Source organism: Nelumbo nucifera, chromosome 4 (assembly GCF_055504915.1).
Source record: "Nelumbo nucifera cultivar China Antique chromosome 4, China Antique-T2T, whole genome shotgun sequence".
NCBI classification, from domain to species: Eukaryota; Viridiplantae; Streptophyta; class Magnoliopsida; order Proteales; family Nelumbonaceae; genus Nelumbo; species Nelumbo nucifera.
In genome coordinates this window covers 96,633,813-96,648,835 of record NC_142652.1, presented here as the reverse complement: position 1 = coordinate 96,648,835, position 15,023 = coordinate 96,633,813, and the positions used below count along the sequence as shown (strand labels likewise).

Below are 15,023 nucleotides of genomic sequence, written 5' to 3'. Positions count from 1 at the left end.
CATAAAACCAGAAAAGGAAAGAGGTTCATGGGTCAGGGGTTCAACCGAGGTCAAACCGAAGGTCAAACTGTGATGACATGGTGAACTCAGTTTGATGGATTATGCAGGTGATCTTTTGACAGGAGAAGATCACTCACAGGTTATGTGTTTTCTATTGGTGGTTGTGCTATTAGTTGGGAAGCCACTTTACAGTCTACAATTGCACTATTTACTACTGAGGCTATGTACAAGGTAGTGATTGATGCAGTTAAAGAAGCTATTTGATTGAAAGGTTTGTTTGGTGAACTTAGTTTGGGACCAAAGGTGACTGTTGTCTATTGTGCTAGTCAAAGTGCTATTCATCTAAGGATCAAATGTACCATGAGAGGACAAAGCACATTGATGTGAGGTACTATTTTGTTCGTGATGTTGTGGAACAAGGAGATATCATTGTGAAGAAGACTGGTATTCTAGATAACCTAACCAATATGTTAACAAAGCCTCTTTTTGGGGCTAAGTTCAAGCATTGCTTGGACTTGATTGGTGTTTTGACTAAATGGTTTTTTTTTGTTTTCTAAAATTTCCAATTATTTGATTTTTTTTGCTCCAAGGGGCTACACAACGAGGGGTAGCCCATCCCCCAAACCCATAAACCCTCCAACCCATGTGCAAGCAGGATTCGATCCCAAGTCTCTGCTACAAGCCTACAACCAACAGGAAACCCTACTAACCAGCCTGTTGGAACCTTGTGACTTGATTGGTGTTTGCAGCATTTGAGTTTACCCATTGGGGTTTTGTTGGAGAAGGTGAAGGGAGATTTCTATTTTGTAATGCTTGAGAGAATTCAAGCCAAGGTGGAGATTTGTTATGGTTGTGCCTTGAATTCTTTGCGAGAGAAGAGTGAGACTGGGTGTATTTGGGGTTTAGGATTTTTTGTGAGTGTGGTTGTGAGTGCACAACTCTGTATTCCTCTCCATTACAGATTACATAGTGGATTTCTTCTCCTCCTTCGCCCATGGACATAGGCTATAAGCCGAACCATGTATTTGCATGGTTGTTAGCCAAGGGGTGTATTTTGACTCAGGACAACATAAAGAGTCAAGGATTTCAATTCCCAAGCTGGTGTGTCCTATGCTTATCTAGAGAAGAAAACATCATGCATTTGTTCTACAGGTGCAGCTTCGTTTGCCCCATATGGTTCCATTTTTTCAAGCTGTTTAAAGTGGATCGGTGGTCAATCTCAGATCAGGCTGAAATCTTTGGACTTTGGCCAAGAGTTCAGGGTGGTTCTAAGGTCAAGCTGATGTGGAGTTGCATTACATTTGCAGTGTGCTGGGAAGTTCCGAAGGAAAGAAACAAAAAAAAAAATCTTCGAGAATAAAAAGAAAACTTGGGAAGAGGTGGTGGCTTGGATCAGTTCATTAGTCATTGGTTGGGTATTAATTCTGCTAGATTTTCAAGGAATAAAGAAAGAAGATTTTGGGGCAGACTTCTGGAGCTCTTTGAATGCTTAACTTTCTGGGTTTCTGATGTATTTTTCTTTTAAGTCTGTTTTGTTTGTTTCTTCTGGTTGTTTCTGGGAGTGGCAAGTGCTGTAAACACCTTTCAGTAATAAAGCTTTTTTCTTTATTTATCTTCAAAAAAAAAATCTGTGTCCTCTTTGCTTGCTTCTCTTTATCTCTTTTATTTCATTTTTGGGTGCCATTCGAATCTGCATTTTTGGGTTTTGCACAATAGTATATATTGTGGGTCATATAAATACTACATAATATGTTTTACAAATTATATAATACTTGAATGTGGTCGATAGATGGAAAATTTCTTAATTTTTAAAGCAGATGATCAGGGTTCAAGCCTCTTAACTCGCATGTTCTTTAAAATACGTGTAATGAAGTAATACAATAATGAGTCATTAATTAACACAAATAAGGAAATGGGTTAATTTTAAATGAGCAATGCACATAAATAAGAGGTCAAGTGTTGCCATAAGCATTTTGAAACTTCCTTTATTTAGTGACTCAAGCAATTCCATGAACCAGGACTGCTTATCTGGTTCTCTGATTAAACCAGCCAGTCAACCGGTCTTGATCAGTTTTTTAATGAATTCCAGTTTAGGGTATGACTGAATTGGCTAGGGACCCGGGTCACAGTTCAACTAGTTCAACCAGCCAATCTGGTCCAGTTTTCTAAACACTGGTTAAAACACTATGGATATCTTGAGTGTTCAAAAGATCCTTACCCTTTCAAGAAGATATTGTTCTTCAAGGGGTAACCGTGTGTTTTTGTTGCATCTCCCACTGACTATTTCCATGAGGAGAACACCAAAGCTATATATATCTGCCTTGCGTGTCAATTGTCCTCGTATCGCATACTCAGGTGCCAAATAACCTCTAGAAAAAGGCAAAGAAAAGCCACATAAATATATTAAACCTTGCAGAGGAAATGAAGAATTGAAGTACATTGGGATAAGCATGATTATAGTTAGTCCATATCAAAATTAGTGAACAGTTTATTGTCCACAATTGGATTGTTCTATCTCGATTATTTTACTGGCTTCTCTTCTTATTTTTATTTTCTGGTTCTTTCTTCTTTCATTAATCATCGTTTCATGTTTCAATTCTGCTTTTATTGCTGAATTCAAGACACGTATTTTAAATCCATCTATAACTAGCCTTATCCACAAGAGTTGTGGTAGAGGGTATAATTAGCCCTTATCCACTATAGTGGTAGGGGTAGTTTTTTGCATGGATAGATCTAAAGCACTAGGAGTCTAGGACCAGATAGCTTTTCAAAATCTTTTTCTAGAAATGTTGTGTGATTCTTAAAGGTGACCCAATGGAGATATTTGTTGAATTTCATGAAAGAGGATTAATTAGTCTCAGAGTAAATGTAACCTCTATAGCTCTTACCCAAGGAAATTCTGACATATACCTCCCAAAATGATTTTAGGTCAATTAGCTGAGTAGGAAGTCTAAAATCATAGTTAAAATTCTTGCTTTGAGTTGAGGTTAAAAGAGGTCCACCAATCAATAATTTTGCAGTTCCAAGGAGCTTTTATCAAAAACCAAATTTTAATAGCCACTGAATGCATTCAAGAGCTTAAGAGAACAGGAATAATGATGTTTTGAGTTAAATTTATTTTTCTTTAACACTTTGAGTTCATGCATCAAGATATTCTATTTCTCTCCAGTTGTCACACCACTAATCATTGCCACTATAGTATGTTGGCACTGATTGTCAAGCCAAGACAATGAACACTAGTAAGCATACCTGCTTTTGTATTTTCATGTACATAAGGCTCATTTTGGAAGACTAAAAATATAAATATGTACAGTGAAAATACAAAGTTTAGAAATGCTGTATACAAGGGTTTGCACTGAACCTATTTGTATTTGAACTCTTCCCTAACTTTTCCTCCACTTATTGATATGCTTAAATTTAGTGGGTGGCCCCGCCTGACCTGGGGTCGCAAGGCAAATTGTGCATGTTGTTAGAGGATGACATTGTTTTAATTGATGAAACTAATGAAGGATTAAATGAAAAATTAAGATCATGGACAAATTCCTTAGAAAGAATAGGTTTTAAAATAAGTCGAACTAAAACAGAGTATATGACATGTAAATTTAGTAATAAGAGTGTAAATCAAGATAAACATAGGATTGGAGACCAAGAGATAGCTCAAAGTGACCATTTCCGGTACCTTGGTTCAATAATTCATAACAAGGGAGAGAATTAGGAGGATATCACTGAAAGAATTAGAGCTAGATGGGAATTGGGAAAGATGGAGAGGTGGATCTGGACTTTTATGTGATAGGCGAATACCACTTAGATTAAAGGGAAAATTCTATTAAACAGTTGTAAGGCCAGCTAATGTTGTATGGAGCAGAGAAAACATGATGTCCAGAAAATAAATGAGACAGAAATGCGAATATTAAGATGGATGAGTAGGAAAACTAAAAAGTGTGGGATTAGGAATGAAGTAATATAGGAACCTAGGAGTAGCTCCAATAGGTGATAAAATGAGAGTAGACTAAGATGGTTTAGGCACGTACATAAAAGACCACCAACCGCACCAGATAGAATAAGCGATTTATTACACATTGAACTAGAAGAGCTCAAGGTAGACCAAAAAACATGGATAGAAGAAGTAATTAATTATTTTAACATTAATGATTTAACAGTGGACATGGTGTTGAATAGAACAGAATGGTAAAACAGGATTCACGTAGCTGACCCCATTTAGTTGGGACAAGACAGAGATGATGATGATGATGATGATGACTCTTCCCAAACTGAGCCTAAACTATAGAATTACTCCTGTTAAGTTTCCAAGTCAAAATGATGCTGAAATGAAATATGCAGTTCATAAGAAACCTAATGGGATATTTTATACTTACATTGTTCCAGCAACGCGTGTACTGACATGAGTCATGCTGGGTGGGATAAGTTTTGCAAGGCCAAAATCTGAAATTTTGGGGTTGAGGTCTTTATCAAGGAGGATATTACTTGCTTTTATATCTCTATGAACAATGTGTGGCATGACCTCCTCATGCAGGAATGCAAGTCCACATGCAATGCCAGTGCAAATTTTATACCGTGTTCTCCAACTAAACTGGATGCTACTATGACCTCCACCTGATGGTAGACAGAGTAAGTCATTATTGAGAAAATTAGACCCAATAATTTGCAAATAAAATTTGAAAATTGATACCAAGTAGAGTCTGTGCAAGACTATTGTTCTCAAGGTAGTTATACACCAAAATTCTGTGATTTCCTTCTATACAGCAACCATACAACTTAACAAGGTTTTCATGCTCTATATCAGAGATCACATTTATTTCTGTCAAGAACTCCTGTGCTCCTTGCCTTGACTCTTCTGAGAGAACCTTTATAGCTGCAATTCGACCATCCCTAAGTTTTCCCTGAACACAGAAGAATATCAAAAGGAGGCACCAATCATTACAAATAAGAATAGTTCAGTTTTCCGTTTGAACAACTTTAGTCAGGTCTTCAAGTAACAATCCAGTCTCATTACTTTACAAGCATATACAAATCCATTATGAAATTACCTTGTATACAGAACCAAAACCCCCCTCGCCAATTTTATTCACTGGACTAAAATCATCAGTGGCATTTTTCAGTTCTCTGTATGTGAACAGGTAAACATTGTTGATGCTTGAAGCCTCTGTAGTCAGTTTGAATCTCATTAGAATTTTAGAAGTTTATAAACATACATAAGCCAATGGTTAATGGATCCATGATGTGCATTTTAAAGATGTGTAGTATTTCCAACCGATAAACAAAAATAACATTCTTCCCAATGTCTTTCTATACTTTCCAGCTCTAAACAGCTATACAAGTAAGAAATATTAGGGATGGTAACAGTGAATTATTTATGGAAACAGGTCTCTCTTCCTGTTTCTTCATTTTAAGGGGTGAAAACACTTACATTCAGTTATAATTTTAAATAATAGCAGATATTGTAAGAGAAGCATGAAATAGATAGTTGAACGAAAGAAATAGAGAATCAAAGGGATGGAGTTAGAGATAATGTCAACCTCTAAACTGTAATGAGGCAACTACAAAATTACTTTTATGACCATAAACCATTACTCTATTAACTCCTATAGTCCCAGCATCTTACAACAGTACCCCTCAAACTGGTGAATAACTGTCATACATGCTCAGCTTGCTTAGAATAGTATACAATTGGGACTTCACAACTGATTTAATGGAAACATCTGCAAGCTGATTCTCCATATTGGAAAAAAATAGTACATCTCCTTCATGGAAACCTTCTCTAAGATGAAATTTTCATCCATCTCTATGTGTTTTTCTAATCATTTTGAACCAGATTATGAGAATTACTAATTGCAATATTTTTGCTAAAATAAAGGTCCATTGCTCCTACTATTAGACACCCAGTTTGCTAATATGAGCTTTGAACCATAACAGCTCACAAGTTCCATGTGCCATGTCTCTATACCCTTGCCACCATTATGCTTCTTACTCCTCCATGTGACAATATTGCTGTTAACAATAGTGCTATAATCTGAAGTGAACCTCTTATCAGTCACAACCAACCCAATAAGCATTTGTGTAGGCACTGTTGAAAGTTTACTTAATATTGTATTGGTAGTTTAGTCTGTGCTAATGAAGGGTTTAAGTGTAGCTTGTGAACATACCAAAAATAATAATGAAATGGGGCATGTTGAAGACACTTTGACATCCCAAGCACTTCCTCAAACTTCTTTCTTTCTTCTTCTACTTCTCCATATCTTAATCTAACTAGAAATCACCAAGTATATTGATAATTTGCTATTAGAGAAAACTCTAGATTGAGTTTTAGCCACTGTTTCCCTGGTCGGCTGTTGACATCATCATCTCTATTAGCTGATATCAGCAGGTTGTATGGTCTATCAGATCCCCACATGGAGTAAACCCTAGATCCAGATCAAGCATGATTTCAAGTGATTGTTTAAGTTTCATGCCGTTTGATGCTTTTTTTATCAATAACAGAATCAATTTCATTAAAATGAGGAAAATTAGTACAATAAGAGGGGGGAGGGATAAACACTCTTAGCCCTCCCCACCAGAGAAATTACAACACAGCCCAAAATATATCATTTCTTTCCACCCCTTGTTTAGCAAGTGTATGAACAAGGGTTTTTTGATGCTATTACACCATTTTTTGGATTTTTCTAGGTATAATAAAGAAAAAGTTAATAGGTTTGAGTTTTTAGTTGATTGCATCTGATTGATGGAGGGTTTGTGAATGGAACTTCAAGTGCTTGATTCACCTGATATTTTAGAGACCACTGAAGGTGGTCTTGAATGATTTCGTTAAGTTTCAAGGGTTCTGAACTAGTTTTTCCAGTCCATATAACTGTCTAGACCTTGTTTCTCCCTTGTGAATGCTGTTAAGCTGATTGTAAGATGGTTGCTATTGCTAGGATATGCATGTGAGTGCATACCAGTATTGTGTATTGCATGCCAAGGCCTAAAAATCTCTCCAACAGTCCAGCATGTATGGAACTTCCCTATTTTTATTGTTGACTTCATGAAGTGTAATTATAGTAGGATTAGTTCAATGGTTGGATACTCAGATAATAAGAGTGGACTTGGATATACTATGGGAACTAATGATATTTCAAATCTTTAGATCACTACAATTAAACTTGATAGGAATAATTTTCTTGAGTGGTCAATGATGTGGGAGGCCATGAAAAGTTGGGATATCTCACAAAGAAAGAAGTGAAGCCCTTCTAAGATGATCCGATGTTCTCCAAATGGGAATAAAAAACTTAATGGTTATGCCATGGATAATTAATTAATCGAAAAATGTCAATTCTAGTTAGTTCCATACAACCATGGTTCGCAATATTTGATGATATTTAGTGAAATTTCCCCATTTTCTTCCATAAACAATAGCCCTTGAACTTTCTTGACTTCTTTTTTTCATATAGTCAAAGGTGGAAAAAGATTACATAAAGGGGGCAATTGGCTGAAAGTTGCTAAATAGTACAAGTGTAATGTTGAAACCCACATGGACCCATTTTGAGCTTCCATCTCAAGTACCATAGTCTGCATGCATAAACAGAATTTCAAGTCTGTACCTGTGGCATAAATTCATTACTTAGATAACATATAAATTCAACTCAACTAAGCCTTGTCCCAACTCCCAACTGGATGGGCTCAGCAATGTGAAAACTGTTCTGCCTTTCCATTTTGTTCAGTTTCATATCTATTGTTAAAAGTTGGGCCCTCAAATCATTTCTTACTACTCAACCTTTTTGGTTTGCTCCTAGCTTTTCTAGACCCTTCAACTTGTAAGAGATCACTTTAGCATATGAATATATTAACAAATTTGAGAAAATGAAACAAGCTTCAAGTAAATTGCAAGCAATAATTATTATTCATCAAAACATAAACACCAGTAGAAAATGAACTTATATAGACTTAGAGGAAAAAAGAAAAGAAACAGATAAAATCATTGTCAAATATCAGATAATGGTAAATTTTTAGCCTTCTTGTCGATTACCTTCACTGACTTCCACAGGTTGTCTGGATGAAGAAGCTCCCTTTTTTCCAAATAGAAAGGCAAAACAAGTCATTACTATATGCTACACCACCAAAAAGCCTTTCTATATCACGACAAAGTTTGTATATAAATCAAAACTCAGCCTGCCAATATGAGCCATTAGAACAGCAAATGTTATCAAATATTCTCAATAATTTCATCTTACTGCAATATAATAGCTGAAAGTCTGAAAGGCTGAAACATAATCCCTTTGGAAAGGAAAACTATGTTAATTATGCATAAGCTCAAAGAAATGAATAGCCATGCTAATTATTTCATCGGCAATTGTTCACTCACATACAAACCATGTTTCTAGTATTCTATCTTCAATTCTTTGTATGCCAGGATATATGATCAAAGCACTAATTTCATTTCTGTCAAGCAGGACTAAGGAAATTCTGAAGATTGAGCACCACAGAAGGAATACCCTTCGAAGATATTTTAGAGACTAAAGACAGAGAACTTGCTTTTTCTATTACAACAAACAAGGACTTTAACTTATCTGATGAAAAAGAAAATTATGGGTTGTCCCCTGTTGCAGTAGATTACATAAGAACCAATCAAGATAGTTGATGCAGCAACATGCATTTGGTTAGATCAGTTTGAGTCTCTCTGGAATCCCAAAAAGAATCTAACAGATCTAAAGAGAAGGAAGAAATGCTCTGAAAAAGTCTTTTTGACCTCATGCTCATCTCAAAGGCTATGTTTGGTTTGAAGGAAAAGGTAGGGAAAGGAAGGGAAATGCAGGGAAACCTATACAAGATTTGTAAAGGTTTCCCTTCCTTTTCTTTCCTTTCCCTACCTTTTCCTTCAAACCAAACATAGCCGAAGGAATTTCACAGGAGAAGAATTGGTGAGAACTAAAAGCGGGATCTACTTAAGATGCAACTTTTAAGTTTTCCAGAAATGTACTATTTCAAAGTTACTATTTATGGTAACTTTGGGCTTACTGTTTATAGTAATTCCTGTAATTACTATTTTTAGTAACTTCTGGTGTCTTTACATTAAGTTGATCTCAGTAGGAGTAGGAAAGTGTTAATAGAATTGTTTAGGAGTTAGAGCCCTTATTTAAGTGTCACCATGGGTTATTTGTAGATTTGTCTTAGTTTTAAAGTGGTTAGAAAATATTTTTTGGGTCAGTTTCCTACTCCAAATTGGAGTCCATAAAGGGACATCCGAGTTCATATGTTTAGTCTATAAATAGAATCATTATAATTGCAATGAGTTGATTTAATGAAGTTGTCTAGTAGGACTGCAATCAGCCCTAATTGTAATGTACAATAAACAAGAAAAAAAGGTTTGAGAATGAGAGAAGAAGAAGAAAGAGAAGAGAAGGAGAAGACGAAGAGAGAAAGTCAAAAAGAGTGTGGGTTATGACATGGATTGTCGCCCCACTCAGCTATTTATATTAATAGTTTAAATAGGGTAAAAACCAGAATTACCCCTTCTGCTTACATAAGCAAAGAAATAATAAATAATAGAAAACAGAAAATAACTACCAACTACCACTAACATAAATAGACAAACAGTAGTGGGGACTACATTAATGTTCTACATCTCTACACTCCCCCTCAAGTTGGGAATAGATATTAGTCATTCCCAACTTGCATAGATCAGCCTCTAACTTTGTCTTTGAAACTACCTTAGTGAAGAGATCTGCAAGTTGCATGTTGGAGGTGATATATGGAAGACACGCTTCTTGGGAAGCAACTCTCTCTCTGATAAAGTGTCGATCCACTTCAATATGCTTAGTTCTGTCATGTTGTACCGGATTATGGGCAATGTTAATAGCAACCTGATTATCAAATACAGCATTAGGGGCTTTTCATAAGCAATATCCAACTTCTCAAATAGGGATTTCAACCATAAAACTTCAACTACACCATTCACCATGGACCTATATTCAGCTTCAGCTTCAGCACTGGAGCGAGCAACAACATTTTGTTTCTTACTCCTCCAAGAAGCAAGATTACCCCCTACAAAAGCACAATACCCAGAGGTAGACCTCCTATCATCAACACATCCAACCCAATCAGCATCTGTGTAAATTTCTATTTTCACGTGACCATTATCTTTGAAGAGTATACCTCTGCCTGGACATCTCTTCAAATACGCCAGTATCCTCTCAACTACAAGTAGGTGAGTGGTTCTAGGAGAATGCATATATTGGCTAACAACATTGACTGCATAAGAGATGTCTGGTTGTGTGGGACAAAGATAGAAAGTTTTCCAACCAACCGTTGGAACATAACTTTATATTCAAGGGGCTCTCCACCTTCTGCACTGATCTTGTGATTTTGTTCAATAGGTATATCAGCAGGTTTAACACCTAGCTTCCCAGTTTCTTTCAACAGATCAAGAACATACTTCCTTTGGGAAACAAAAATCCCATGTTTAGACCGTGCTACCTCAATACCCAGGAAATACCGTAGCTCTCCCAAGTCTTTAACCTCAAATTCTTGGTGAAGGAGTTGCTTAAGAGAGTCAATCTCACGGGTATCACTCCCTATCACCATAATATCATCCACATAGACAGCAAGAAGTGTTAAGGAGGAATTCACTTTCTTAATAAAAAGAGTGTGATTTGAATGGGCTTGCACATAACCAAAATTTTCATGAACTTGTCTAAATCTATCAAACCAGGCTCTGGGAGACTGTTCTAGTCCATATAAGGCCTTATTAAGCTGGCAAACCTTCTTTCCTGCTTCTGCACTATAAAATCCAGGAGGCAACTGCATATACACCTCTTCTTGCAAGTCACCATTGAGGAAGGCATTTTTGACATCCATCTAAAATAATGGCCATGAGAAATTGGTTGCAAGAGATAGTAAAACTCTGATAGTGTTCATCTTTGCTACTGGTGCAAGAGTCTCCAAGTAGTCTATGCCATATGTCTGAGTAAACCCCTTTGCAACTAATTTGGCCTTATATCTTTCAATAGAACCATCAGCATTATGCTTCACTGTAAACACCCATCGACACCCAACCGGTTTCTTCCCTTTAGGTTGATTAACTAACTCCCATGTATTGTTCTTCAGAAGAGCATCCATTTCTACCTTTATTGCATCCTTCCACTCAGGTACTGACAAGGCTTCCTGCACTATTCTGGGAATGGAAATATCAGCAATGGATGCCAAAAAAGACTTATAAGATGGAGACAAATGATCATAAGACAGGAACTGGGAAATACAATGAGTTGTAGATGAGGTACAATGGCGTTCCCCTTTACGGATTGCAATGAGAAGGTCAAGATCATCCAACAGAGGTGAAGGCTCAACAATGGAAGGTATCTCATCTGTAATGGAAGATAAAGGAACTGTGGTACCTGGATCTGGATTCGTAGAAGGAATTGGAGCTGGCCTAGACCGTTGATGACTGAAATCAACCTACCTCCACCACATGTGATATACCCTCAAATCCCGACACCTCTAATAACCCTCCTCACTACACTCCCCTTCAGTGATTGGGACAAGTAATGGAGTTTCTGATGAAAGAGTCCCCACCTCACTACTCTCTCCCTAAGAAGAAACCCTAGGATAATAAGGTACATCCTCAAAGAAAGTGGCATCCATAGAAACAAACCGCCTTCTAGAAGTAGGTTCATAGTAGCAATATCCCTTTTGAGTTTGTGCATAACCAAGGAAATGCATTTTGAGGCTTTAGGATCAAATTTAGAACGATAAGGTCCAAGAATCTGAACAAAGCAAGTACATCAAAAGGTCTTAAGGGGAATGGTAAACAACTCTTTATTAGGATATAAAAGGGTGAATGGAACTTTCATGTCAAGAATCTATGAAGGAACTCGGTTGATGAGATACACAGTTGTATGAATAGCATCTCCCCAAAAACGTATAGGCACATTGGAGTTAAGCATAATGCTTCTAACCACCTCCAATGTGTCTATTCTTCCTCTCAACAACCCCATTTTGCTGAGGTGTATGGGGACAGGTGCTCTGATGGATAATTCCATGGTCAAGGAAATATGAGGCTAATGGTTTTACAAAATACTCTTTTGCATTATTAGATTTGAAAATTTTGATTTTGACCCTAAACTGGGTCAAAACCATCTGATGAAATATCCGAGTTAAGGTAGGAACCTCATCTCGAGAATGCATAAGGTAAACCCATGAAAAACAAGTATAGTCATCAACAAACAACAAGAAATATCTGTATCCCCCCATAGCAGTGATGTGATAAGGTCCCCAAACATCAGTATGCACAATTTCAAAAGGAATACTGCTTCTTTTATTAATCAAGGGATAAATTTTCTACAATGCTTTGCAAGCTCACAACTTTCACATTTCAAATTAGACATCTGGACTGACTCAAACAAACTAAGAAACAAACTCTTCAATGACCTAACTGATTATGCCAAAGCATAACCTGACTAACAGACTAAGAAACAAAAGACCTCCCAACTTCACTATCTTCCCCATGTGAGCTCCCTCCAAGCAGGTAGATTTCATTCGTTTCACGACCAATCCCGATCACCTATTTTGTCTCCAAATCCTAAAAAACACATCGATCAGGAAAAAATGTCACTGAACAATTTTGGGTTTTAGTGATGCTACTAACTGAAAGCAAATTAGTACTAATTTTATGAACATGTAAAACTGAGGACAAAGAAATGGCATTAGACAATTTGATGTCTCCCTTGCTAGAAATGGGAACAAAGGAGCCATCAGCAATAAACACTTTGTCTCTGCCAGAGGATAAGTGATAAGTAGTAAACAGTGAGGACAAGCCAGTCATGTGGTCAGATGCACCTGAATCTATCACCCAACAAGGTTCAGTGTTACTTGGGGCTGAGGCATGATATGTTGAAGCCCGTGTACCTGAATAAGCAAATGCTGAAGTGGGAGTAGCAGATGTTGTGACTAATGGCTAAGATAATGGTGCTGAATTTCCAACTTCACTCTCCAACTGAGTTAGAGCAGCCCGGACAGCAGCTAAGGTGTCTAGGGATGTGGCTCTTGTGCTAGATGAGGATGCACCAATAGTAGTAACAGCCACATTGGCATTTTCCCTTTTGTTTCTAAGCTTTGCTGGAACTATATGTGGATGTAACTTCCAACAAGTGTCTTTAGTATGCTTTGGTGTCTTGCAATGTTCATATACTAGCTCCCTCTTATCTTCCTTCTTCATATCCCACTCCTTATCACCCCCAAACTTTGGTTTCACTGCTGCTAAGGTTGATTCAAAAGGATGATGCTGCAACATAACCTTTCTCTTACTTTCTTCATTATGCATTAAAGAGTAGGCTTGTGACAAGGTCACGCTTTCTCTAGTGAGGAGTTGTTGTCTCACAATATCATATTCAGAATTCAAACCAGCTAGAAATTCAAACACCCTATTGGTTTCAACTTGTTTTCTGTAAGTTTGTGCATCCTTCTGACTTTCCCACTCAATTGTCTCTAGGTGGTCAAGTTCATGCCACAAGGATTTCAAAGTGGAGAAGCAAACTGAGACTGGTTTCTCTCCTTGCTTAAGGTTGTTTACTTCACATTTCAGCTCATAGGACCTAACAGCATTAAGTGGTTGGGAGTGGGTTTCTTTCATGGTGTCCCAAATCTCCTTAGCAGTTTTTGCCCACAAATAGTTTCAGCTGATGTGAGGCTGCATGGAGTTGCACAGCCAAGTCATAACCAAATAGTTCTCCTGAACCCATTTGGCATAAGTTGGGTCCTCCTTAGTTGGTTCCTTCACATCCCCCAACAAATAGTTCAGTTTTCCTCTACCACCAATAGCCGTCATGGCTGATTGTGCCCATTCCAACTAATTTGATCCATCAAATTTGACAGTGGTAATCTGAAATGTGTTCTCAGTCATGTTACCAGAACCACCAGCCCCCAAAACACTTTCCCCTTGATTCTTAAACTCCATTCCTGTCAGCCCTTTCAAGATATTGATAAAAAAAGACCCTTTTTAGTGCTGAAACAGGTGTAATTGCACCCAAAACTTGCTAACAGCCGACCTAGAAAGATGAAATAGGTTTGGCAATCACCCAGAAATATTGGAATAGGTCTAGTAGTTTCCTAGAAAGCAATATTGCTCAATCTGGAATACTGTAACAGGTCTAACTATTGCCGAAGAATTGGCAACAGTCATAAACTTAGGGTTTTAAAATGAGAACTGGGCGTAGGTCAAGAAAAAACCCTAAAAAATCAGGAGAAAAATAGAAAACTCCCAGCCGCACCTCCTAGATTATTCAAAAAAGGTTTTGATTAAGGTCGATCTCAAGAACAAACACCAACTTACTCAGAAAAGTCTAGCCGCCACTTCCAAACCACAGTCTGAACCCTAATCTTGAGGTTTCTTCCCTCCTGATTCTTCCTGATCACTGGACATCCTCCAAGGCTCTATGATCCCTTGGGCATCTGCTGCGCACTGCCAACAATCTCCAAGAATCAGCCGATTGTCTTATCTTTGCTGAAACTTCCAACCCTAGGAAGTTCTCATGTAGTCGGTCTGATTAGACTCACATGAGAAGCCCTAGGTTGGTTCTGATACCAAGTTGTCTAGTAGGACTGCAATCAGTCCTAGTTGTAATGTACAATAAACAAGAAAAAAGGTTTGAGAATGAGAGAAGAAGAAGAAAGAGAAGAAGAGAAGGAGAAGACGGAGAGAGAAAGTCAAAAAGAGTGTGGGTTATGACATGGATTATCGCCCCACTCAGTTATTTATATTAATAATTTAAATAGGGTAAAAACCAGAATTACCCCTACTGCTTACATAAGCAAAGAAATAAGAAATAATAGAAAACAGAAAATAACTACCAACTACCACTAACATAAATAGACAAACAGTAGTGGAGACCACATTGATGTTCTACATCTCTACAAATGACATAAAGTTTAGTTTAGTAAATTCTTCCCTCCCTCTCCTACCCCATCCTACATGATAGTATAGACAATCTGACATAACATGCAAAAGGATTTGCACATTCACCCTTAGCAGTGAATTC

The 15,023-nt window shown here is 37.4% G+C and overlaps 1 protein-coding gene across 5 annotated transcripts in view; it reads right to left on the bottom strand.

Moving 5' to 3' along the window:
- LOC104610829 (cold-responsive protein kinase 1-like) overlaps nucleotides 1–15,023 on the bottom strand; it is a 38,708-nt gene that overhangs the window by 14,326 nt on the left and 9,359 nt on the right. For 3 of the 5 annotated variants that reach the window (XM_010277631.3, XM_010277632.3, XM_010277633.3), the window contains 5 exons: nucleotides 8,021–8,163; nucleotides 5,049–5,164; nucleotides 4,691–4,901; nucleotides 4,377–4,614; nucleotides 2,219–2,369 (listed from right to left, as the gene is read on the bottom strand). In XM_010277631.3, coding sequence (XP_010275933.1) covers nucleotides 2,219–2,369; nucleotides 4,377–4,614; nucleotides 4,691–4,901; nucleotides 5,049–5,164; nucleotides 8,021–8,093 — 789 coding nt within the window. In that variant the 5' untranslated portion in view covers nucleotides 8,094–8,163. The remainder of the gene's footprint in view (nucleotides 1–2,218; nucleotides 2,370–4,376; nucleotides 4,615–4,690; nucleotides 4,902–5,048; nucleotides 5,165–8,020; nucleotides 8,164–15,023) is intronic. The other 2 variants (XM_088902923.1, XM_088902924.1) reach the window with 2 other exon arrangements.